At 50.4% G+C, this 23,311-nt stretch overlaps 11 protein-coding genes; 7 read left to right on the top strand and 4 right to left on the bottom strand.

Annotated features, from left to right (window-relative positions):
• Positions 1–1,081: 1,081 nt before the first annotated feature.
• On the top strand, positions 1,082–3,096 carry GSBLH_T00003980001 (uncharacterized protein; the record flags this gene model as incomplete). Its single annotated transcript, XM_013042808.1, has 6 exons — positions 1,082–1,315; positions 1,346–1,683; positions 1,714–2,050; positions 2,085–2,182; positions 2,212–2,431; positions 2,464–3,096. The coding sequence occupies 6 exons, from the start codon at positions 1,082–1,084 to the stop codon at positions 3,094–3,096; spliced, it is 1,860 nt and encodes a 619-aa protein (XP_012898262.1).
• A 1,043-nt stretch (positions 3,097–4,139) lies between these two features.
• Positions 4,140–5,210, top strand: GSBLH_T00003979001 (uncharacterized protein; the record flags this gene model as incomplete). The annotated part of the gene is made up of 3 exons (XM_013042807.1): positions 4,140–4,199; positions 4,228–4,438; positions 4,468–5,210. 3 exons carry the CDS (start codon positions 4,140–4,142, stop codon positions 5,208–5,210), a joined length of 1,014 nt encoding a protein of 337 aa, XP_012898261.1.
• Positions 5,211–5,226: 16 nt separating this feature from the next.
• GSBLH_T00006744001 (uncharacterized protein) lies at positions 5,227–5,509 on the bottom strand (the record flags this gene model as incomplete). The annotated part of the gene is made up of 2 exons (XM_013042806.1): positions 5,227–5,419; positions 5,451–5,509. The coding sequence occupies 2 exons, from the start codon at positions 5,507–5,509 to the stop codon at positions 5,227–5,229; spliced, it is 252 nt and encodes an 83-aa protein (XP_012898260.1).
• A 592-nt stretch (positions 5,510–6,101) lies between these two features.
• On the bottom strand, positions 6,102–6,856 carry GSBLH_T00003978001 (uncharacterized protein; the record flags this gene model as incomplete). XM_013042805.1 has 4 exons in its annotated part: positions 6,102–6,360; positions 6,389–6,574; positions 6,605–6,757; positions 6,788–6,856. 4 exons carry the CDS (start codon positions 6,854–6,856, stop codon positions 6,127–6,129), a joined length of 642 nt encoding a protein of 213 aa, XP_012898259.1. The 3' UTR covers positions 6,102–6,126.
• A 1,185-nt stretch (positions 6,857–8,041) lies between these two features.
• GSBLH_T00003977001 (uncharacterized protein) lies at positions 8,042–9,563 on the top strand (the record flags this gene model as incomplete). XM_013042804.1 has 5 exons in its annotated part: positions 8,042–8,154; positions 8,189–8,257; positions 8,292–8,902; positions 8,937–9,055; positions 9,089–9,563. Exons 1-5 carry the CDS (start codon positions 8,085–8,087, stop codon positions 9,561–9,563), a joined length of 1,344 nt encoding a protein of 447 aa, XP_012898258.1. The 5' UTR covers positions 8,042–8,084.
• Positions 9,564–9,570: 7 nt separating this feature from the next.
• On the top strand, positions 9,571–10,702 carry GSBLH_T00003976001 (uncharacterized protein; the record flags this gene model as incomplete). XM_013042803.1 has 4 exons in its annotated part: positions 9,571–9,772; positions 9,804–9,904; positions 9,933–10,080; positions 10,116–10,702. The coding sequence occupies 4 exons, from the start codon at positions 9,571–9,573 to the stop codon at positions 10,691–10,693; spliced, it is 1,029 nt and encodes a 342-aa protein (XP_012898257.1). The 3' UTR covers positions 10,694–10,702.
• A 193-nt stretch (positions 10,703–10,895) lies between these two features.
• Positions 10,896–13,186, bottom strand: GSBLH_T00003975001 (Glutamine synthetase; the record flags this gene model as incomplete). XM_013042802.1 has 3 exons in its annotated part: positions 10,896–12,849; positions 12,879–13,041; positions 13,076–13,186. 3 exons carry the CDS (start codon positions 13,184–13,186, stop codon positions 10,973–10,975), a joined length of 2,151 nt encoding a protein of 716 aa, XP_012898256.1. The 3' UTR covers positions 10,896–10,972.
• Positions 13,187–14,848: 1,662 nt separating this feature from the next.
• On the top strand, positions 14,849–15,637 carry GSBLH_T00003974001 (uncharacterized protein; the record flags this gene model as incomplete). Its single annotated transcript, XM_013042801.1, has 2 exons — positions 14,849–15,159; positions 15,190–15,637. The coding sequence occupies 2 exons, from the start codon at positions 14,849–14,851 to the stop codon at positions 15,635–15,637; spliced, it is 759 nt and encodes a 252-aa protein (XP_012898255.1).
• A 9-nt stretch (positions 15,638–15,646) lies between these two features.
• On the bottom strand, positions 15,647–17,023 carry GSBLH_T00003973001 (uncharacterized protein; the record flags this gene model as incomplete). Its single annotated transcript, XM_013042800.1, has 4 exons — positions 15,647–16,089; positions 16,124–16,468; positions 16,499–16,885; positions 16,918–17,023. 4 exons carry the CDS (start codon positions 17,021–17,023, stop codon positions 15,647–15,649), a joined length of 1,281 nt encoding a protein of 426 aa, XP_012898254.1.
• Positions 17,024–17,179: 156 nt separating this feature from the next.
• GSBLH_T00003972001 (uncharacterized protein) lies at positions 17,180–18,257 on the top strand (the record flags this gene model as incomplete). The annotated part of the gene is made up of 6 exons (XM_013042799.1): positions 17,180–17,232; positions 17,265–17,325; positions 17,356–17,701; positions 17,734–17,771; positions 17,834–17,863; positions 17,904–18,257. 6 exons carry the CDS (start codon positions 17,180–17,182, stop codon positions 18,255–18,257), a joined length of 882 nt encoding a protein of 293 aa, XP_012898253.1.
• Positions 18,258–19,023: 766 nt separating this feature from the next.
• On the top strand, positions 19,024–21,078 carry GSBLH_T00003971001 (GTP binding protein; the record flags this gene model as incomplete). The annotated part of the gene is made up of 6 exons (XM_013042798.1): positions 19,024–19,245; positions 19,280–19,521; positions 19,554–19,686; positions 19,787–20,560; positions 20,591–20,784; positions 20,820–21,078. 6 exons carry the CDS (start codon positions 19,024–19,026, stop codon positions 21,076–21,078), a joined length of 1,824 nt encoding a protein of 607 aa, XP_012898252.1.
• Positions 21,079–23,311: the final 2,233 nt, after the last annotated feature.

Genomic DNA, 23,311 nt, shown 5'->3' with positions numbered 1-23,311 from the left:
TTGGCTATTCGCTATGCATATCGTTTGGCTAGCAATGCTGATAAGTATTCCATGAAGTAGGCAGTTGTGCGTGATCTTGATATCTAGACAAACTAGACCTAGCTTTTTCGGTTCTACATCGAGTAGACGTGTTCCCAAGCCGGCTATAAAGAAAATTGTGAACGTTCCGTAAGTGTTCTCAGTTGAAGTGAGCAACAGGGATAATAGCGGTCTTGAGTTGAATGGATACAATTATTACAGCGTTTCTTCATTCAAGGATACGCCGAACTGGACAGTATTGCCCCTGCTCAGTAACCATGTCTAGATGTCTTTTTGGATCTATCTACCTGAAAAAGTTTCGAAGTCCGGTTACTACGTTCTTGGAAATCGTGACCTAACATGTTCTACCGCCGAGAGCTGTAATGGTTTTGCTTTGATTTTGGACCCTGAAGAAATGTACTCCCCGTCTTCCTTCTCAACCCACAGGCGATTTAACTTGATCTGGCGCTCTCCCAACCAACTCACCACCGTTCTCAAGCTCACTTCTCATCGCCTTCGGTTTCTGCTGTTTCCCCAATTCACGCATAGCAAGAACAACTGGAACCACGTGACGTTCCTCTTCCTGCGTTCCCAGTCGCAAGGCAACGGCGCCTACTCCTCCACGATCGAGCTTTTCGTGAACGGCGCGCTCGGCCACACCAGCCGAATCGTCCGTTTCCCCGCGGGTGTGCGCACCCTGTACGTGGGCGCGAGCCCGTCCCGTCGGTACGGCGTGCAGGGCCGGATGTTCCAGCTGCTGCTGTCGAGCTATCCGTTCTCGGAGGACCAAGTAGCGTCGCTGATGACGAACCACGCCGACGACGTGCGGACCATCGCGCTGCTCTGCGAAGGAACCTACCTGCTCCACGCCGAGCCCGCGCCGCGGCCCGCCAGCACCACGCCGCAGCCCATGCCGTGGTTCATCGCGGTGGCGCAGGGCGCCGTGGAGACGTCGAAGCCCGCCCGACCCGCCGTGGCCGAGGAGAATTCGATGGAATCGGAGGGCGCAGCGGGCGCAGCGGGCGCAGCGGGCGCGAGGGCATCCAAAGGCGCAGAGAGCTCGATGGAAGCGACGGGGTTGGAGAAGGAGCAGAGAGCGGAGGCCTCAGCAGAACGGGCCGGACAGCAGGGACCCAAAGCGATGGACGCCGCGCCCAGCGAGGAGGCGCTTCGAAGCCACGCAGCGCCCACGGAGAGCCCCGCTCAAGCCCAGGACACCGTCGCCGAAGCCGATCTCCACGACAGCGAGGAGCGTGAGGCCCAGGCCCAGCTCGAGGAGGTCGCTCAGTGCCCCATCGTGGGATCCCTCGATTTCTATGACCTGCAGACGCCGCCTTCCGAGCTTCTGCAGCGCTATCTGGACCGCGAGCCGTTCCGACCGAAGAAGAAAGTCCCCGGCTTGCTGCGAGGCGGCGACGACGTTCTTCTGCGCCCGCCTCCCGCGGAAAAGGACGAGTACTGCGCGCTGTCGCCGCCCACGCCGCTGCCGGTGCTGAGCGGAGATCTGGAGCGATTCGTTTCGCTGCTGCTGGAGAAGGACGGAGCGGAGATCAAGAACGGGAAGTTCCAGTTCGCGGTGCCCGACGCCCTGCACGACGAGTATCACTATCTGAGCGAGTACCGCGCGAAGTACGTCCGGGATGCGTTCTGCTTCGCGTGGGCGGGGTAGGGTCCCGCGGGGAGGGTGAGACGCAGGTACCGGAAGTTCGCGTGGGGCGCCGACGAGGTGCATCCGCGGTCGGGAGGCCGCGGAAACAACTGGGGCGGGTTCGGGATGACGATTCTGGACGCGCTGGACACGCTGAAGCTGCTGGGGCTGGAGAAAGAGCTGAGCGACGCGACGGAGTGGGTGGAGAAGAACGTGGAGTTCGACCGGTACGTGAGCGTGTCGGTGTTCGAAACGAACATCCGCGTGGTGGGCGGCCTGCTGGCGGCGTACGACCTCACGGAGAACAAGATGTTCCTGAAGAAGGCGAGGGACATCGCGGACCGCTTGCTCCCCGCGTTCAACACGCCCTCTGGCTATCCCAAAGTACTACGTGGAGAGGGAGAGCGATGACGCGTAGTCCTCGATCAATCTGAAGACGGGCGAGGCGCAGGTGCCGTCGTGGACCCGCGGGAAAGTGATTCTCGCCGAGCTGGGCTCGATGTCGCTGGAGTACTTGTAAGGAACGTGGAAACGGTGAAACGGAGATACCTGGCGCGTGCGTCGAAGGAGAAGAAATACAAGAAGGTGATCGACAAGATGTACGAGACGCTGAAGAACACGCCGACGGCGGACGGCATGCTGTCGCTCTTCCTGAACCCCAACACGGGCAAACACGACGGCCAGACCTTCAGCATGGGCGCGAGCAGCGACTCCTACTACGAATACCTCCTCAAGATGTGGATCCAGAGCGGCAAAAAGGACAAAGTCCGCTGCTCCTCTCTCTCCATCACGCCTAGACGCTCCAGAAGATGTACAACGAGGCCGTCGACGGATTCACCAAGCGGCTCCTCCGGCGCAGCCCCAGCGGGCTTCTCTACTGCGGCGAGCAGAGCGCGAGCGGCTCGTTCAAGGCGGAGATGGGCCATCTGACCTGCTTCGTGGGCGGCATGCTGGCGCTGGGCGTGCTGCACAACGTGAGTCCCGCGACTTCGGAGCGCGATCTGGAGAACGCGAAGGCTCTGGCGTACAGCTGCTACCTGATGTACCGGAGCACGCAGACGGGCATCTCGGCGGAGGGAATGTTCTTCAACGGGGACAAGCCCACGGTGAACTCGCGCGCGACGTACTACATTCTGCGGCCCGAGGCGCTGGAGACGATGTACTACCTGAACCAGATCACGGGCGACCCGATCTATCGCGAGTGGGGCTGGGAGATGTGGAAGGGAATCGATACGTACTGCCGCACGAACTATGGATACACCCACTTGCGGAATGTGAACGATAAAGCGTCGCAGGAGGATCGTGCGGAGAGCTTCTTCTTCGCAGAGACGCTGAAATACGTGTATTTGTTGTTCAAGGACGAGAAGATTGTGGATCTTACGAAACAAGTGTTTAATACGGAGGCCCATCCGTTAAGGGTGTTTAAGTGAAGTGTTTCAAGTGTTTGTTACAAACACGAGAGAAATGGCTATGGGATAGATTATCAAATGAGTGGGTGAGTTAGTGAATGAGTGGATGGGTGCGTGAATTAGTAAATGAGTGAATGGATCATCAAGGATTCAATGGAAGGATGGTAAAAACTAACGGGACCAATGCTCTAGAACATTGTGGGCTTCCGTTTCGATATCGGGATCGCCGCAATGAAGAAAATAGGTGAGTTGTGACGAGTTCAGGGGTGTACGGTTTGAATTAGGCAGTTCAATCGTACATAACAAGTGTAGCAAATTCATAATATAGTCATAGTTGGTTACAATATCATGATTGTCTTCCATATACCTTATCAGAGTGGGTTGAAGACCTTTCAAATAGCAGTAATCAAGTGCAGAGCGATTGGATATATTTCGGATACACTCTATGAGCAAATAACGCTCCCCAATCTATCGATGATGAAACAATCAGAATACACACCGTATTTGTAGACTTCATCAACTGCATCAAACGATTTGCACCCTCCACAGTGTTCACCACGCCCGAATTTGGATCAATACATTCCAAAACTTGCTGTTCGAACCAAGTGAGAGGATATACAAACGCGTTTGACGCAGATTTCCTTACTACCTTAATTTCCTGATCTGAAATACTTTGTAAAGCGACAATTCTCTACACATCTCCCAAATCACAATATTCTTACTTGGCCCGTTAGCGGATTGACACCTGTACTGTTTTGATACAGATTTGTAAACTAGTAATTACAAAACAAGATACACATGTACCTCATACAGAGTTTTCATTTGCTCTTCATATCGCTGTCTTTGTCGCGTCAAAACTGATAAAATACGATCTTTGGTTTCCATTCAAATGGAAATATCAGATCAAGAAAAAATACGAGTTAAAAAGAGTTCCCACACCGGGAATCGAACCCGGATCGGCAGGGTGAGAGCCTGCTATCCTAACCTATTAGACTATATGGGACCTGTTCCAGTTTTCAAAACACACTATTTGAGACAACTAAAAATACTTAACTTCCCAAAAAATGATTACAACTTGTGTTTATTTTGTACTTTATATACTTTTGATCACTTTAGTGAACGCTGTAGGATTATGTGTATCGTTTGAGGTAGGATGACGCGCTTTTCGGAAAGAATAGTAATAGTATTGCCCAGTCGTTCGTTGTGAATCGCACAGATAAAGTGCTCAGTCTATTACAGCAGGGATCCCAAGCCTCCGGTATTATCTATTTTGACCAGAATCAGTGGGGTGGGTTTGCTAATGTGTTTCAAGGCCTGCGTACAGCGGCCTTATTAGCTTTGGTGACAGGAATGAGACTCAAGAGTTGGTGTTTGGTGAACCTTTAATCGTAGTTAATTGGATGTCTTATTTTGATCTTATGGATGATAAAATTCATCCATTAAAGGCCGGGGGGTTCATTGAATCAATGAGATGCCCCCTTTTATCTCGTGTGGATTCGCTTTACATAAGGAAAGATATATGCCAAAGAGTGTTATTTACAGAAGATGATATACAAAAAATACTGTTGAAATCCGAAAACCGACAGCGTCTAGTATCACTAGGTCTTTTTGAGTCTCTTCCAACAGACATTGATGTTCGTAAACTACTTACGTATACCTTCTTTGTGCCTAAGAGCAATCTTGCTTCTTATTCAAAAGAGTTTGTTCGAAATTTGCACAAATACCCGAGTATTGGTGTTCAAATTCGAACTGGAGGTTCGCTTGCCTCCGATAATGAAGATAATGTGTTCTTTTCCCCCTCTACTATGTATCGTGTGATTGATATGATCAACAAGGTTGTTACAGAGAATTATATTTTTAACTATAATTTGTTTGTCTCCACTGATTCACAGGAAGTCTTAACCGAACTCAAATCCATCTTTCCGCAGTTGATACACACTTCCGATGACTTTAAGATCGGACACACATCAAATTTACGCAGTTCTGATGGATCGAATCATGGACAACGAGCGTTGATCGACTTGATGATTTTATCTAGTTGTGACTACTTAATCTACACAGAGGATAGTTCATATGGAAGACTTGCCTCGGTTCTATCTCATTCTGAAAAGACATACTATGTTAGTCACAAGTAGTTAGTTTTCTGTTTGTTCAGCAACAAACATCGGAGTCGGAAAGTCTCTCACCAGCAGGTCGCTTGGGATTCTTCATGGGTCGGAGCATTCGCCACAAGCAGGAAGTGTCTCCGAAGGGTTGCAGTCTCTCGAGGGCGACGAACCCGTGCTTCTCGTAAAACCTTAAGTTCTCCTCTTTTGAGTTTTCAAGGTAAACCGGGTAATTGTATCTACCTTCAAAAATAGTTTTGTTCACTTTACGTGTCTGCGTATTCGGTTACCAAGGCCATCATTTTGGAGCCGAGACCTTGGTGCTTCATCAGGGGATCCACAGCAATTGCAAATACATACAGATGGGGGAACTACATGAGTACGCTTTGAGGATGACTCACTTTGGGCTCTTTCCCGAAGATATTGCGGAGATAGTTGATTGCCTATGTGAAATACTGTTTGTAGCCCCTACGGTCCATACTTCGTAGTAGGAACCGATCATGTCTGCCCATGTCGGCAGATTCATTAGAGACTTGAGAATGAACGTATATCCCAGAGGAGCATCGCAGTTTTTCCACCTTCATGTTAGCCTGCACTTTTTGCCTCACCAGATAATGGTAGCGTTTTCTTCATTGTTGATCTGCACGTTTGTGTCATTGGTTATACAGGAGGGTACCATGTGCTCAAAGAGGCATCGCACAGCATAGGGAGCTTGACTATCTTTTCTAAGCAGGCGCGTTACGACTATGAATCATGGATCCAACGAAAACTAAACTCGGATCATCCACAAATGCCTGGGAGAGCACGGAAACTACAGGTTCGACTTCTCCCACGTTCGAAACGTTTTTCACACTCATCACTTCTCAAAAAATGGCAGATCAGCTCATGTCAATTTGAAAAGCTGTGTGCAACAAACAACCCACCCTCCAACAATCCCCGTTCCAAATTACAACTCCTGTTCCTGCTCCTGCTCCTCCTTCTCGACCTTCTCCGCCGCCGACCCCTCCATGGCCATCTTCATCTCCATCTCCTTCTTTCTCCGCGTCTGCTCGACCAGCTGCGCTCGGAGCCACTCCACGATGCCATCGGGCGTTCTCTCCGGGATCTCCAGCGCGTTCTCGAGCGGCTCTCCCTCGGCGAAGTACTTCAACACGGGATGATCGGTGACATTGAACCGAATCTTCTCGCGAATTCGAACCGAACCCTACTCGGAGCGCTTCAAAATGAGCCGCGTTAAGAGAGGCGAAATAAACGGTGAAGGGATGCTTCTCGAAGGCGTCGCGGTAGACCTGCGCGAAGTCTCTGCAGACGGGGCAGCGCGGATCGTAGAAGAGAACCATCACGTTCCGCTGCCCGTTCAGCACGCGGTCCACGTTCTGCGGCGTCAGGATGATCTATGGGAAGAGGCGAGAAGCAGGGAGCACGGATCGCGAGGGCTCGATGGGCTCGAACGCGCGGTAGACGTTGAGGCGAGCGATGAGCGGCGCGTGTTTGGGGTCCAGCACGCCCACCTCGCGCGCCTGGAGAAGCGTCTCATTGACTCGATCGAACACGACATCGATGCCGTTGGCCAGAATCTACTTCTCACTCCCTCTCTCTCTCGCTACATCCTTCATCACCGTGTAGTACAGCGCGCTGTTCAAGTGCTGCTTCCGCTCCCGCTTCACCTGCTTCATCATTTCTCGTCGCTCCGCCTCCGTCGCCTACGCATCACCGCTCTCTCTCTCTCTCTCTCACCGTCGCGAACCGCTCCGCCAGCGCGTCCAGCGCCGCGTCCCGCCCATAGAGCTCGTCCAGCCCGCCGTCCGGAGAGCGGTGCGTGCCCAGCACGCCGTTGAGGAAGTCCACGATCCCGTTCACCGTCGGGTACTCGGGGTACGTCTGGTTGTACGCCACGTTCTCCGCGGGGAAGAACATCACCGCGGGGACGCCCTGCACGTGCAGCTCCTCGCAGAGGTCGTGCATCAGCGAGCAGTCGATGCGGTTGAAGTCCACGGACGGCTCCATCTAGCGTGGAAACGGGGAAACGGAGGTACGGCGAAGGCTTCGGCGGCCTTTTCGACTTGGATGGAGAAATCGTAGCAGGGACGCTCGAAGGGAGACATGACTTCGATGAAGTGCGATTTGGACTTATCGGCGCGCATGGCTTCGAACGTGGGACGATTGTGAGGAATGACGTAGCTCTTCTTGGCGATACGACCGGTTACGCTCGTCACGAAATCGGTCTGAGGGAGTGAAACACAGAGAAATAGAGAAAACGAGTGGTTCGGGCTCGATGTACTGCTCACAACGAGTACCGCCTTTTGTGAGAATGCGGAGCTCGAGCTTTGCGGACTCGGGATCCACATCGCAGAACTCGGCGACTCTGCCGGCTTTGTTCGTGTCGATCACACCAAAGATGATCTGCGTCATTAAATCTTGCTAGAGTGTCATACATCATTTTCTCCTTCAAAGTGATAGGTCAAAAGGGTGGGATAATAGAGTTGCCACTTGCAAGTCAGACATTGCTCTCCTCGGAACGAAAGAACCAAATATCTGTCTGAATCATCGCTGAGAAACTCGTTAAGGTCTTCAGGCTCCAGCTCGTTGACCTCCCTGGACATTAAACTTCTCACCATGACCTCACATCGCATAGTAGTCTCTGCTGAGCGCAATAGAAAATAGCAAAAGCAATACAAAGATGAATCTCATGATTTTCGAAAAAAATGTTCCGTAATGATTTTAATTCGAAACTATTCCCGCGGTTGTATTTTTCTCCTTCAAGTTCCAATTTTACAAATCAAAGTTTAGTGAGAAACAGACAAACCGATGCAAAGTAATATTGTACTAAAAAGTACTCAAACTTTTTATTCGATTTTCTTCGAAACTCAAGGAAGAGGGATAGTTTAAGGCTGAAGCAATTCTATGGCGAGTAGAGACCTCATTATGACCTTTTTTGGGACGGGGGCAATGAAGCCTTCATTACGTCGTGGAAGTGAGTGGTAGCGAAAGACCCATTGATCCAATAGCGAGCGCGATGGGAATGTTCCTCCCAACGAAACGAGGTTCAGAAAGTTGGTTATTCGATTGTGGAGAAGGTAAACCGAGGAGTGGTGCATGGTGAGCACGTAGGCACGTTCCGTCAGTTGTGCATTTTCAACAAGAGTTCGAAGCGGCACATTGTGAACAAGTCGCATCTACAGTCTTTAGAAAACTTCCGGTTTGGTTGTAATAAGCTAAATCGGATTTTCATCACGCATCTCCACGGAGATCACATTTTTGGTCTTCCCTCTGTCATTTTAGGCATCAATTTTGAGAAAAATCCAGAATTGCTAAGGGAATCGCCGATCCACCTCTATGGACCTTCTGGCTTGGGGAACTACATCAGCAGTTGTTTTGATGTGTGCGAATCGCATATCCAATGCAATATCGATATCACAGAGCTCTGTCTCCCAGATCAACCTTGTAGTACTCTTCCTGCTAGTGGAATCAACAGAGATCGCATCACCGTAAGAGCGCTGTATCCCAACGACAAATTCGAATGGAAATGTGTGTCTGAGGACTTTGGCAGCGTTTTGGCGGGAATTGTTTCTCATCCCATTACCACATTTGGATACTCTTACTTTGAAAAGGACCAGCCAGGGAACGTAAATGCAGATGTCGTGGTGCCTCTTCTCCAAAGAAACAAAATCGAAATCGAAAAGTCAGGCGGAACCATTTATGATGTGTTGAAACGCTTTAAGGTATGTCGTGTATTCGGGCGTAACTTAATTGCAGAGCGGAGAAATATGCGTTTTACCCGATCAAACCGTTCTCGATCCTTCCAATCGTGAACTCATCTCGGAAGTGAAAAAAGGAAGGCATATTTCGATCCTCGGCGACACTAGAAATCCACAGTAGAGAGGCAGAACCAAATCTCTGAGTTCTAGACGCATGGCCGATTTGATTCGTGGCTGTGATGTTTTGGTGCATGAAGCGACGGTCGGTCCCTTACCCCAGGATTTTGAGCGATCCGAACACATCATTGGGAATATGCAGCTCCAACCGGACGCCATGGAAGCCACGGCCGCGCTGAGTTGTAAGCAGCGTCGCTTGCTGGAGAAGAAAGTCCATTCGAAAGGACACAGCACTGCGATTGAGGCTGCAGCGTTTGCGAGGGAGATGAAAGCGAAGCAATTAATACTGAACCACATCTCCAATCGCTACGACTATTTGGACGATCTTCACTACTTTCGAACGATTCAGCATATGAAAAGCATCGCAATGGTAGAGAGAAGCGAGGTTTTGGAATTACTGTGTAGGAAGAGTTTGGGGCTCCCGACGTGTATATTCCAGAGGATTTTCATTCTTTTGTTCTCGACGGGGCGTGCCGCGGCTCGCAATAGCTGTTTTTACGTAGTTTAGATTTGAAATGGGTAAAATGTGTTTGTTTTTCGGAATTCCAAAAGTCGGGGATATTTTTGTTGCTCTTTTACAATTGGTTCCATACCATTTTATCATGTCGGAAGACTTGGCTAGCAAGATTCGGAAGCAAGTGGAGTTCTATTTCAGTGGACTGAATTTGAGACGCGACAAGTTTATGAGGGAAAAGATGTCTGCTGATCCTGAGGGATGTATCGTGTACGAGACGTATTTTACAGGTAGTTATGACCATTGAAACCCTCATGACGTTCAATCGTCTGAAGCAGCTCACAACCGATCCTAAGGTTGTTGTTGATGCGATTAAGAGTTCCGATAAGCTAGCCGTATGTTTCGTTGCAAGCTTTCATGTAGTTCAACAGCGACTTTACCAAGGTGAAGAGCAACATTGATTTCAGAAAGCCTGAAAACGATGTTTCTCTCCGCACGGTCCATATGCGTGGCTTCCCTACCAGTGCGACGCTGGACGATCTTCTTGAAGGCTTAAAGCCCTACGGCAACAGTATTTCTGTCCGTTTTTGTGATTCATCTTCGTAGTTCGCTTCATCGAAATGCGTCGTTTCGTGAGCACTCGCGAGTTCAAGGGATCGGTGAATGTGGAGTTCGAGACGGCTGAGGAAGCGGCCGCGTTCATGGAGAAGAAGATCGTGTTCGCCGGCGTGGAGATCACAGAGAAGCAGCTGCTCTCGGAGCGCGAGAAGGAGTTCGAGGAGCGCAACAAGCGGCTGAGTTTCTGCCGCGACAGCATCGTTCAGATCCGCAACATCGGCACCGAAACGACGACGGAGAAGCTGCGCGAAGTGCTGAAGCCGTACCTGACGGAGTACAGCTTCGTGCTGCACACGGAGGGCGAGAACCAGGCGATGGTGCGCTTTGCGACGTGCGAAGAAGCGGCGAAGGCGGTGGAGGAGCTGAAAACGACGACGATCGCGGAGAAGCCGCTGAAGTTGCAGGTGCTGAAGGGAAAGAAGGCGAACGGAGTGTGGACGAAGATGAAGGCGCTGATGATCGATGGGGAGAAGGCGAAGAAGAACGAGAAGGGAGAGAAGAGAGAACGAGAGAATGAAGGAGAGGGAGAGGGAGAAGAAGAGGCGAAGAAAGCCAAGCTGGACTAAAAGTCTTTTGGTGTGTTTGTGAGAAACAGAAGGGAAATGAATGAATGAATGAATGAATGATTGATTGATTGATTGAATGAATGAAATAGGTTTCATAGAATTGAATGTCATCAATCTATAGAAGAATGACCTCATCAAAAGGAGTGAACTCACATGCACTTCCTCCTAGGTCCTCACTCAAAGCAGATTGCAACAAACAAAATCATTGCGTTAAACCGTTTACTAACATAGCGTTGTTTCTTAAACTGACAAACCACAGCTCCAACCATCTTCTCGATCTTAACTCTGGTTGAAGAACATCGCGGAGTACGACGGCAATGGCCATTCCCGGAAATCCACCATGCCTTCCAGCCGATCGACGTGCTTTCGCAGCTCCGCCATCGCCGGGAGAATGTCGTCTCGGCAGAAGTACGACTGCGCCTCCTCGCCTTCGATCAATCCCGGCGTCTCGATCGTCTTAATCACCTTCTCCAGCTGATTCAGCGCCGCGATCGCGCTGTTCAGCTCCTCGCCCATGCTGCTCACGTACGACACCTGCGCACTTCGATCCACCGCCGGACAGTTCGCAGCCAGCGCCGACAGCGACGCGTTGAACTGCGTCTGCGACTTGAAAACAACGGGGAAGATGCGCTCCGTGGCGAGAGCGCGCATGCAGCGAGCCTCCACCAAGATATCCTTGTTGTACTGATCCCACAGAATCGACTGACGCGAGCTGATCTCGCTCGATTTCATGATTCCCATGGAGGTGAACAGCTCCACGTTCTTCGGATCGGTCCACGCTTTGATGGCCTCGGGAGACGAGACGTTGTTGGGAAGACCCAGCTCGGCAGCCCGCGAGACCCACTCCTGCGAGTATCCATTGCCGTTAAAGATAATCCGGTTGTGCTTCTTCACGATATCCGTCACAGTTCGCTGGATGGCGTCTTCTAAGCACATCTTCCGCTTGTTGAACAGAATCATATCCGCAACGTAGCGCAGCGAATCGGCCATGATCGTGTTGATCACCATGTTGCTTCGTGCCGCGCTCTGGTTCGATCCCACCGCACGGAACTCGAATTTATTCACAGTGAACGCGAACGGAGAGGTTCGGTTTCGGTCGTTTCCCTCGCGATTGATGCTCGGAATCGAACTGATTCCCGTCTTCAGATTGTCGTTGACGCAGTACGGCGTCGCGTTCGTTCGCTTCATGTACAATTCCAACGCGTTGCTCACGTCTTCGCCCAGATACATCGACATAATCGCAGGAGGCGCTTCATGACCGCCCAATCGATGATCATTGGAAGCCGACGTAACGCAGGCACGCAGCAAATCTCCGTATTTGTCCACCGCTCGAATCGATGCGGCCACCGAAACGATGAACGGAATGTTCTTCTCAGGATGCGATCCCAGCTCCAAGAACGTAGGCGTTTCCTTGCTGCTGAGCGACCAGTTGTTGTGCTTTCCAGATCCATTCACTCCGTAGAAAGGCTTCTCGTGGAAGAGAGCCTTCAGGTTGTGCTTTCGTCCCTGCTTCTTGAGGATGTCCATGCACTGCAGGTTCTGATCGGTGGCCAGAATGCTCTCGTTGTACAGCGGAGCCAGCTCGTATTGTCCGGGAGCCACTTCGCGATGACGCGTGGTGGAGGGAATGCCAAGCTTCCACATCTGGATCTCCACGTCGTGAATGAAGTTCAGCGACTTGGTGGACATTTCGGCGAAGTACTGGTCGTGGAGTTCCTGGCCCTTCGGAGCAGGACAACCGAACAAGGTGCGACCGGTAAGCTTGAGGTCGGGACGCTTGTCGTAGTACTCGCGTTGGATTAGGAAGAACTCCTGCTCAATGCCGCAGTTCACGCTGTAGTTGGTCTGCGGATGGCCGATGATGCGGAACAAGCGGTCCGCTTCGCGGATGAGCACTTCGTTCGAACGGAGGAAGGGAATCTTCTGATCCAAAACGTCTCCCGTCCAGGAAATAAACACCGACGGGATGTACAAGGTGCCTCCGTTGTCGTGCTTCACAATAATCGGATTACTGTTGGGGTCCCACACAGTAAAGCCACGAGCCATGTGCGTCTCTCGTAAACCTCCGTTGGGGAATGAGGAAGCATCGGGCTCTCCTTTAATCAGCTTCTTACCCGTGAAATTGGAAACCGTCTTGCCGTTCACACGGGAAATAACTAAAATTAATCGTGTTGCACACACCAACAAGCATCTTGCTTCTGAGCCGTTACTCCAGACAGCGGCTGGAACCAGTGGCAGAAGTGGGTCACTCCCAGGCTCTCCGCCCATTTCATCATGGCCTGGGCAACCACATCGGCAGTATCCTTATCCAACTCAATCTCAGGGCTCCTTCTCGCTTCCAGGACCTTCTCGTATCTATACCTCACTTCGATTCGCTTCCACATACGCGAATTTAGGCACCGACTTCTGGAGCGTTTCGTCGTTAAATGAGTACATACCGAACACTTCATCAATAAGGGGTGAAGTGGAGGTGGCAACACGGCGCAGGACCATGCGGGGGGTCTAAAAAGTCAGGCCTCGGTGAAAAACATCTACAGCCTTGGTGAGTAGGCAGACTCTGCTCAACATAAAAAGGAAGAAAATTAAAAATTAATGCAAATTGGTAAGGAAAACGATTTGTAGAGTGATTAACCGTACTTGATTATTATAGGCAATTGCCATTACTGTACACTTGCTGCAATCTGATTGGTCAATACACTAGATGTCTGAAAACGAAAATGTTGCAACCTTCCCCCTCTTTGTAGTCAGGAAATGATATCAAAAACAAAGAGCACTTCGAAACCGTGCGCAACTGACACGCGCAAGGTTTTCCTTGAACGAGACTTTTCTTTTTACTGGAACATCCCGGTATTGGAAATCGATACAAACAAACGCTAATGACTCAAGAAACACTCGTTGACACCACTAAAGACCCATTTTCACCCCCCATTGCCCGTTCTACTCTAAGGGGTGTCTCTCGCGCTCTCATTTATGGGATTGTCGTATTTTTGGAAAATACGCATTTTGGAATAAGGAGGCTGAGAGCGATGAAGGAATAAGCAAACTCGAGAAAAGGCGTGCAACAACATTATCCTCTTACTTCAATAGATAGCCCCTGTAGAGAAATGTAATTTCTGGAATAAGTGAGCTAAGGCACTGCAGACTCGTGGAGCACTTTCGATTGTCGGAAAAGGATTGTTTTGGGGGCGAACGGTGCGACTATACGATTGCTTTGCTTATGCTGAGTGTGTGGCATATCATTCAGGACAATGCCAGAGTGCTGATTAGACTCGATGACCATTTTTGAGTTAATTGGGTGTTTCATAACCATTCGTAAGGGCTGCTTGTAGTCGATATTTGTTTATACGGTGAAAATGGCGAACTGTCAAGGGCATATCACTTGCCTACAACAAGTCAAAAATAGTCAACATTTTCGTCGTTTCTGGAATATCTCATTTTTTTAATGGAGTGTCTTGTGGAAGAACCAGATAGGGAGAGAGTTCGAAATCGGCATGTTTCGTTCGATTTTGCTCCAGCAGCCATTGACTATCAACATAATGTTGGATACTGGGAAATCATTTGATATCTAGACTCCTGTGATATTGATGTTTCAGAGAAAACCAAGTCAGATAGGAAAAGTGCGACCTGATCTTTTGGATCATTTCTAGTTATCGATAGAACAGTTGTACCAAGAAGCATCGCGTCTCAATATCATAGCCTGTAAGCAGAAGCAGTATGTTTTTCGGTATTCTTTTACCATGAGAATCCACCAACCCAGATCCAGTGAAAAGAAAAAGAACCGGAAGCACAAGAAGTGTCGCCATGGTTCGATCGACATTCCATATGAGTCTGAGGAGATTTCAGTTTTTTCCAGAGACAGTATTATGCTATTTTGGTTTGACAGATTCTAGATTATGATTGTAAATATTCAGATGAGGAGTTACGCACTCTTGTATCCAAAGTCTGGTGTGAGCACCTAATAAAGCGAATGAACAACGTGGGTAAGCAGTCTATTGTACTTTTCAAAGCAAGGCCTCGATTTTTCAGTGGATTCATTCGATCCCTTCGATCCAATGGAGATTGAGAGACTCTACCTTTTGTATAAATCTGTATAATATCTTTTGCGTTCCATTCTGCTTTCCTTTATCCACCCAGTCCACCCTGATCTATCTACTCATGCAAAACGAGCTTCCCGAAGCAAATCTCGAAGACATGGAGTATCTTTCAATGAACTTCCCTGCATGCATGCCACGCGAAGAGCTCGCTCGGAGCATCCAAGAGAACGACGGCGTGGTAGGCGACAAGCCTCGATCTGCCTTGGTGAACGAGCTGGAGGCGATCATACTGTTTCATATCCGCGGGGAAGCCCACGTGAATGGATACATCCAGCTGTTCCACTCGCCTGAAGAGATCGTGGAGGACCAGTGTGGATCGAATCCAGAGAAATGGCGTCGAGCCTTGCGCCGTCGCGGTGTCGGCTGTCCAAAGTGAGCGAAGAGAGCGAATCTGAAGAGTAGAGAAGCTTTTCAGCAGAAGAAACTGCTGGTTTCGGTGCTGAAAAAGGAGCTGGGAGAGAAAGTGCAGCAAGCGTTCAGTACTGTAGTGGAGCTGGAGCTGCTGTTCTTTGAACAGGAACGGAGAGCAATGAACGAAGACGAGAGGCAGTTGAAACGAAGTGAGAACGGACTGGAGACGCAGACTGAGAGCGAATCAGAGAGTTCTTCGGATAGTTCATCCATCCATTCTTTGAATAGTTCATCCACGCATTCTTCGGATAGCTCATCCATCCATTCTTTGAATAGCTCATCCACGCATTCATCCACCGATTCACTCGACAACCAGTCCGATCAAAGCTGCGACTTGAACCGAAGCAAGCTCACTGCGCAGTTTCTAAGCTTGTATGAGCGAGTCCATTCGCTTGGAGCCTATTCTGTTTCCAACAAACACTCGATAGAAATACAGTGAGTATGACATTTAGTAGTCCTTAACGAAGTATGTCTCTCCACATCGACACTGACACTGGTTCTCCAAGCTCTGACAGAAGCACTCTTCGCCTTCGTTCACGCTCAGGAACGCCATTCCACAGCTCTCCTCGGTCACCGAGAACACATGCGAGGCCACGCCCTCCACCAGCGTGTTCCCCGACTGATCCACGAACGTCGACTCACTGAACGACATCTCGTAGGTCCCCGCAGGGAAGCCTCCGTTCGGCTGAATCGTGCACGTGTCGCCCTCGCAGCGCACTTCTCCGCTGCTCTGCACGTTCACCGCCACTTCCTCCTTCTCCGAGAGGAAACTGATCATGCCCACGTTGGGTCGGACGCTCTCGCTGAACACCACGTACACGCGGAGATTCTTCGGAAGACCCGTTTTGAAGTTGGCAGGACTGATGATCTTGATGAACGGCTTCTCCACATCTGCCAATTTACACACGGCTTCCACGCGACCTACCAGGCTCCGTCGTGAACACGAACGCGTCCGTCGTTCCGCACTTGCTTCCGCTCGCGCTCAGCACGATTCCAGCGTCAAACAGCACTTGGTATTGCTCGTTGCCCATCAGAGACACGTCGTAGACCTGCAGGGACTTCAGATCTTCGCCCAGCACCACGTGTGTCTTGTCCGACACATCCACCGTCACGGACGCCGAGGGGTGGTGCGTGGACGAACGAAGCTCGATGGTTCCAACGCCCAGATGCACAGCAGAGCTGAACGCGATCGTGATGACCGGCTTCAGGGGAACATTGGTCGATCCGAAGGCGGGAGAGCACTTCTCGGGAACGACGTCCGCAGAAATGTCTAGAACTGAAACGGAGAATCGAAATATACGCTGAATGGTGCGGAACGAAATGCTCTTGTACTGGAGGCCGAAAGCGGCTTCGCTCAAACTGATTCCCTTCACGCTCGACAAAGTTTGAATGCCAGTGTCGTTGAGACGCTGGGAAATATAAAGAACATACACGGTGTTAGCCTCGAGAATATCTCCCAAACAAGCCATAACGGAGATCTCCAGCGTGTGTCCGCTCACCACATTTATGCAACTAGCAGGGAGTTCGGTCGACACTCCACTAAACTGGTTTAGAAGGAAAAAGTAATGATCCAGTCCCTCAGAAATATAAATGGAATCGGTGAACTGGAGTTGGAACGTCGTATCAAGAAGAACGTCTGTCTCTCCATAATAAGGAGAATACTTTGAAATATAAAAATTAGACGGGTCTACTCATCACAATTTTCGCGACAGCAAGTACTTTGTTCAAACCGGATGGGATCTTCACAGGTCACATCATCCGCATTACACGCTGCATAAGCAACAGATGACAGACAAAACAAAGCAACTAACAGCTTTGAGCTCATCGTTTCGTGTCTCTTACTAACGGATTATCAATAATATACGGACGGAGAGCTATATATGGTCCCTAACAGAACCTAAAAATACACTGGAATTGGGACACTCATGAAACGCTTCTTGGAGTTTCAACCCGAAACTCATTCAAAGAGTTGAGAGACAAGATGGCGAAAAACTCGAATGGACAGTACTCAATCGTGAATCTGATCATGGACCTGTATGAGTTTTCTATGTTTCGTAATGCCCAAGAATCTTAGTGTGCTCGATCGTCGTTTTTCTGAATGTACTATTGCGCTCCCTCCCGGAAAATGTAGTGGTTCGTGTTTTGGTGTGATGCTAGTCTTTGACAGCCAAGTTGAAGCTGTTCCAGGAGCCTATCAGCAAATTCCAAAACAAGATGTATGTTTCTGATGCGAACAAGGATGGTTTTCAACTGGTCTCTCAGGAAGCTAAGAGACCGATCCGAGTTGTGATCGGAGAAAGAGAGAAGCCTCCAAAGCGCCTTGATACGTCGTTCGTTCCCAAAATGGTGCGTCGAGCCGTGTATGAGCGAGCGAAACAGACGGGGTTGATCGCCAGCTCGATAACAGAGGAAACTATCGATGTTGCAAGCTTGATTCGTTATTCCGCGACCATTAAGGTGTATACAGTGAAAGGGGAGCAAGCTTACGTGAAACCTAAGAACTGTAACTCTTTTTCTTCTCTCTTTTGAACCCAGTTATCCACAACGATGCGTTCCCGTACGACATCACTCTGGTGAGTGTTCTTGAGTATTTTTTTGTCTTTTTTTGTTACCTCAGAATCGACAAACTATCTAGCATGTCCGTCCTTCCCACGCTGTGGCAAGGGTATCTCTCTCTCTTTCTCTTTTTATTTTCTAATCTCTAGTCCCGTGAATCTCTGCGTCTTCGCTGGTCCCTACGCCTCCTCCCACTCCACCGTCCTCGAAGCGCTCAAGTCCCTCCCTCTGAGCCAGATGACCATCACCGTGGTCTACAGCGACTTCTACAACGCGGTCTTCCCCGCCAATTTCCTCCGCAACGTCGCCATCTCGACCGTCTTCACCACGCACTTCATCGAGATCGAGCCCTCCATGCTGCCCTCCGCCAATCTCTACACGCGGCTTCGCCAGATTCCGCTCAGCGTGCTCTACGAGCCCATCCATTTGGTCGCCATTCCCGCCTTTTACGGAGAAAAGTCCGAACAAAACGCCTCTCAAACATAGCGATCACGAGACTCTGAACGACGCGGCCGCCTGTTTACGCGCCAAAAAGTGCTTCCCGCGGGGAAAGTTCCTTATGGTAGGCCAGGGTCCCGCGGTTCAGAATAGAAATCGTGGTTTGAGCCGAATAAGGACAAGTACTATATGCGGAAACTGTCCTGCATGGAGCCTCTGGATGACTAGTTTCCCCAGTTTCCCCGATTGACGGATAGTTTCTACATGCGTCGCCACAACTCGTTCGATATTCCGTACGACGAGGATTTCGTCACGCCCGGGTTCGACTCGACGCAGCTGACGGAGTATCTGCGGCATGAAGGCTACGTGTTCCATCTGTTGCTGGGGTCGTATTTCGTGGATACCAGCTTGGAGTCGTGCGGATAGGCGAGGGAGTCGAGCGTAGAACCATCCAGACGCGCGTGTTCCGGCAGAACGAGGACGTCAAGAAGCAGTACGAGGCGTACACGCTGAGCATGCTGCCGTCGTATGAGGTGCAGAATCCGAACTGCGAGGGGTCGGAGGAAAACGCGAAGGATTTTATGGAGTTTGGCCAGTTTTGGGACTCGACGCAGTCGGGATTGGGTGCCATCGTGGACAAGCTGAGTGGTGTGGTTAACGGGATGAAGTTGTTCGATTGCATAAAGTGGAAGCAGTTGCGACGGGATGCGGGAATTGAACTGAAAGAAAATTTGAAGAAGTATTAAGTTGTGACCGCTTGTTTGTTGCATCAAGGTGATAGGTATTGATTTAAAATGGGTATTTCGCTCGATTTGGTTCAGAGTGCCAGACATGTTTTGTCTTTTCGGCAGAACTGGAGCCAAATCGTTCAGACTCGCTCGTTGCATTAGACCCATTCATTCTGGGAGAGGAATCTCGAGACTGGGATGTTTTCCGTGTTCTTCGGTTGTTTGGGATCGTGTAACAGCCTACTCTTCTTTTCTATCGACTGCAACTCAGAGGAGATTCATAGGATCGAATCATGAGCAGTACATGAAGATTGAGTATGTTTTGGTACTCTATTGGCACTAGTTTGAAACAAAAAAAGGAGAAAAAGGAAAGGAACGACAAAGTGGTCCAGCTGAACCACTTTTCGGTTGCTCTGGTTGGACGAACCAACGTCGGGAAGTCTACTTTGTTCAATCGACTCGTGGGCAGACGCGATGCACTGGTGAGCAAAGAAGCTGGAACAACGCGTGATCGTCGTGAGGGAAAAGGGCATATCTCGGGTCTGGAGTTTACTCTGATCGACACCGGAGGGTATGTTCCTGAAAACAAAAACATCAGCCTGTATCCCGCTCAATACTTGCCTTATTGCCTAGAATCGAGCAGCAAATCAACAAACAAACGGAATACGCCGTGGAAAAAGCGGATGTTCTGTTCTTCCTCCTCGACGGCAAGGTCGGGGTGACGAACGAAGACCGCGCCATCGCCTCGTACCCGTTTCCGCTTTTTGTCTCAACCCCAGATGGCTCCGAAAGAAGCAGAAATCGCTGCATTCCCGAATCTTCGTCGTAGTCAACAAGGTACCTCTTTTCCACTTTCCCACGAGCAGACCGAAGGCATTTTCTCCCACACAGACGACAATGGAAACTGCCCGCCCTGGGAAGAACTCAAATCTGAAGTGTACCAGCTGGGTCTGGGCGAGCCTGTGGGCGTTTCCGCGGAGCACGGCGAGGGCTTGCTGGATCTGTTCGAAGTGCTGCAGCCGTTCGGCGATTTGATCAATCTGAACAAAGCCGCGGAGCGAGAGCGCTACGCGAAGATTCTGGAGGCAAGGGAAGCGAAGGCGTCGCGGAGCCGGCAGGGATATCGCGTGCGAACGAACGTGGACATGGTAGAATCGAGCGAGCCGAGTAACGAAAAGAACACGCGCGATCTGGATGATGAGATCTTGCAGCTGACGATTTTGGGCATCCCAAACAGCGGGAAATCGACGCTTCTCAACACTCTTTTGAAGACAGATCGGTTCATTACGGGGAGTATTCCGGGACTCACACGCGACACGGTGAGCACGGAGATCGAATTCCACAATCGACGTATCCGCGTCGTCGACACGCCCGGAATCCCCAAGGCCGACGGCGTTTTGCCGCCCTCTCTGAACTCGCTCAGCGTCTTCCACGCTCACAAACAACTCGACTATTCGCACGTCGTCGCTCTTATTTTGGACGGCAGTCGCCTCCTCACCAAACACGATCTCGCTCTCGCGAAGGAGGTCCTCGATAAGGGCCGCGGACTCTTCGTGATTCTCAACAAAAGCGACGTGATGCAGTCGCCCGCAGCCGCCAAAAAGCAGCTTGTCCAATACATGGATCGATTCGTGCCTCAGGTAGGCGGCAGAGTCGCGTTGTGGAAGTAGGCTGGACACGTTCCTTCGATCGTCGTTTCGGCACTCTATGGAAGGGGAACCGATGCTGTCTTCCCGCTGGCGCTTGATGTTTTTGACCGATGGCGGACCCGCATCTCGACAGGAATTCTGAATCGATGGCTCGATGCAATTTCCTTCCGCCATCCTCCTCCTCGAACGAAATCGGGCAAGGAAGTGAAGTTGAAGTATGGATGGGAATACATTGGTTATGTTTGTGTAGGTATATCACGCAGACAAAGGCGCGACCGCCAAGCTTTGTGTTGTTTTGCAATGTGAAAGAACTGGATGCAACCTATTTGCGTTACTTGTGCTCCTGCCTGCGAGAAGAGTTCAATCTGAACGGAGTGCCGGTCCGGATTTTTGTGCGGGCTTCAGAGAATCCTTACACAGTACGGAATGGAGGGATTTTGAAGAATAGAATCACGCATCAGCAGCAGCGGCAGCAGCAAAGCGAAGGGGTAATTCATCTCACTAGTTGATGTTCTGTTTGTTAGAAAGAAAAACGGGTAAAGTGTTTAAAGTTGTGGTGAGCGGGGATTTTTCCATTTTGCGCCAGTTATTTGAACCACTCGGTTCGTTATTTTGGTTGATTTCTTCCATATTTAGCTGATATTGACAATTTAAGAAGAGAAATATGCACTCGGTAGGTTTCTTTGCCCGCTTGGGCGGTGTCTGACATTCTAGACTTTGATTGTTACGTTAGTCATATGTGCTGCAGTTTCTGCATTGTCAGTGCAGTGCGAGGCACCGAATATGGACCAATATTCGAGAACGGTGTCCTTTCGCTGTACCTTTTCAGAACCTGCTGTTTTAGAAAATGCTGCTAGAGTGTTTGTTCCTAGATTTGTTTCGTTGTCTCCGTCCTCTGGAGAGTCTACAGAGTTTGTGATTACTGCTGAAGTTGAGGACAAAACAATCGGAATGATTACCTTACTTCTGGGCGAGGGAGCGTTTAGATCTGGTAGTGAGCTCTCTCCCGAGTATAGTGTTTCTGCTTCCTGTAGGTTCTGCCGCGCGAACTTGAACTGTAGACAGCTACATTGCTCAGAGTGTGGATGTGAAGGCTTCTATCGGTGACATCTCTGAAGTTCCTGATTTTGCAACTGTTCGCATTGATGGAGGCTGGACCGTCCTTCAGCATGTGACCAATGTTTCCGAAATCGCTACTTTCCCCGACTGTTTGAAAGTTGTGAAAGTTCAAACGACAATGTAGCGACGTCTGCGCCCTGTAACCTCTAGTGATGCTTACTTAGTGGACGTGTTCGTGCTGAACCCGACAAGCGTCGGCCAGAGCAACATTGAGATCAAGGCTGGCGTGCTGTATTCGTACTGGGGCCAGAGATCGAACACGCAGAACGTGATTCCTATCAACGTGGGCAGAATCATGTCCAGCTCGCGAACCCTACAGGGCTGGAGCTCGAACGAAGACCTGTTTGTATCGGAGGATTCCTTTGTGGTGGACGTGTCTGGCTTTACGGAGAACGGCTGCCAGGTGAACGACTTGTCGTTCCGTGGCGAGAATATCGATCTGTCGATCGAGGGAACGGAGCTGCTCGGCGTGCTGGTGGATGGAGCGGCTCCTGGAGTGATCGACTTCGTGGGCTTTGTTCCGAGCACGTGCAGTGTCCTCAACTACCCCACGCGCTCTTCGATTATGGTGGTGAAGGTTCCTCAGCCCACCTACTCGCTGACGTACACACGCGGAAGCGAGGGCTGCGCGGCTGTGCATGTGACGTTTGACTCGCCGGTGAAGGCCTCGAGCGAGAACGTGCTGTCATACAATGTCTCGAATGTCGCTGTGGAGCAGAAGAACTTTGTCATGGACCCGAGCCATCTGGCTATGGACGTTACGCTCTGCATCGTGCAGGACACTGCGCAGTTTGATGTCTCGCTGAACCACGACGTGGTGACCTCGATTTCGGGAGCTCCTGTGAAGCAGCAGACCCCGGTGAACATCTTCATTTCGCGTATCACGATGGTGCTCCAGCTGTCGCAGGAGAATCTGGGTGCTCCCTCGCAGAACGAGACCTACATCCTGCCCAGCGACAACTTCCGTCTGGAATTCCTGCTGAGCTCCGACATGCCGACGAGTCGCTGCGACTTCTCGAACGCGTTCACGTCCGATCACAACGTGCACATGGTCGTGAGTCGGCAATCCAATGGCGTAGTTGTGGATGTGCATACCTACACCATCGATCACCACGTGATCGAGATCCATGAGGACCGAGTGACGTGCGATGGAGCCTTCATTGTCGAGTTTACGGAGTCGCAGTTCAAGTTCGCGTACGATCCCGCCTTCAATCCCGGCGATATCGTGATCGTGCGTGTGAACTCGTACTACTCGCCCGAGTTTGATTTCGTTCCGCTTCGAAAGGTGTTCACGTGGGATAAGATCTTCTTCACGGATTCTGGATGGGTGAGCGACCTGATCGGCTTCATCGATCACGGAACGGATGGCTGCATCAGCTGGACCCCGAAGAAGGATACGGAGGCTGGAACGGTGGTGTCCTGGAGCTACGTGGCCATGACGCAGCATTTGGATCGCCAGATTCCCGCGAATGTGTCGAACGACTACTCGTTCAACTACGAAATGCACGGCTTCTTGCTGGACTTCCAAGATAACCTGTTCATCTACACGACGGGCAATCATCACAGCGACTCGCAGTATGACGATTACGACCACATCCGCTTCATCTTCGGATTGTACTGGTC

Source organism: Blastocystis hominis (genome assembly GCF_000151665.1).
Source record: "Blastocystis hominis, Singapore isolate B (sub-type 7) whole genome shotgun sequence assembly, scaffold_5".
In the NCBI taxonomy this organism is placed as follows: Eukaryota; class Bigyra; order Opalinata; family Blastocystidae; genus Blastocystis; species Blastocystis hominis.
Note: the sequence above shows the minus strand (reverse complement) of the source record. Positions and strands in the feature narration are given on the sequence as shown.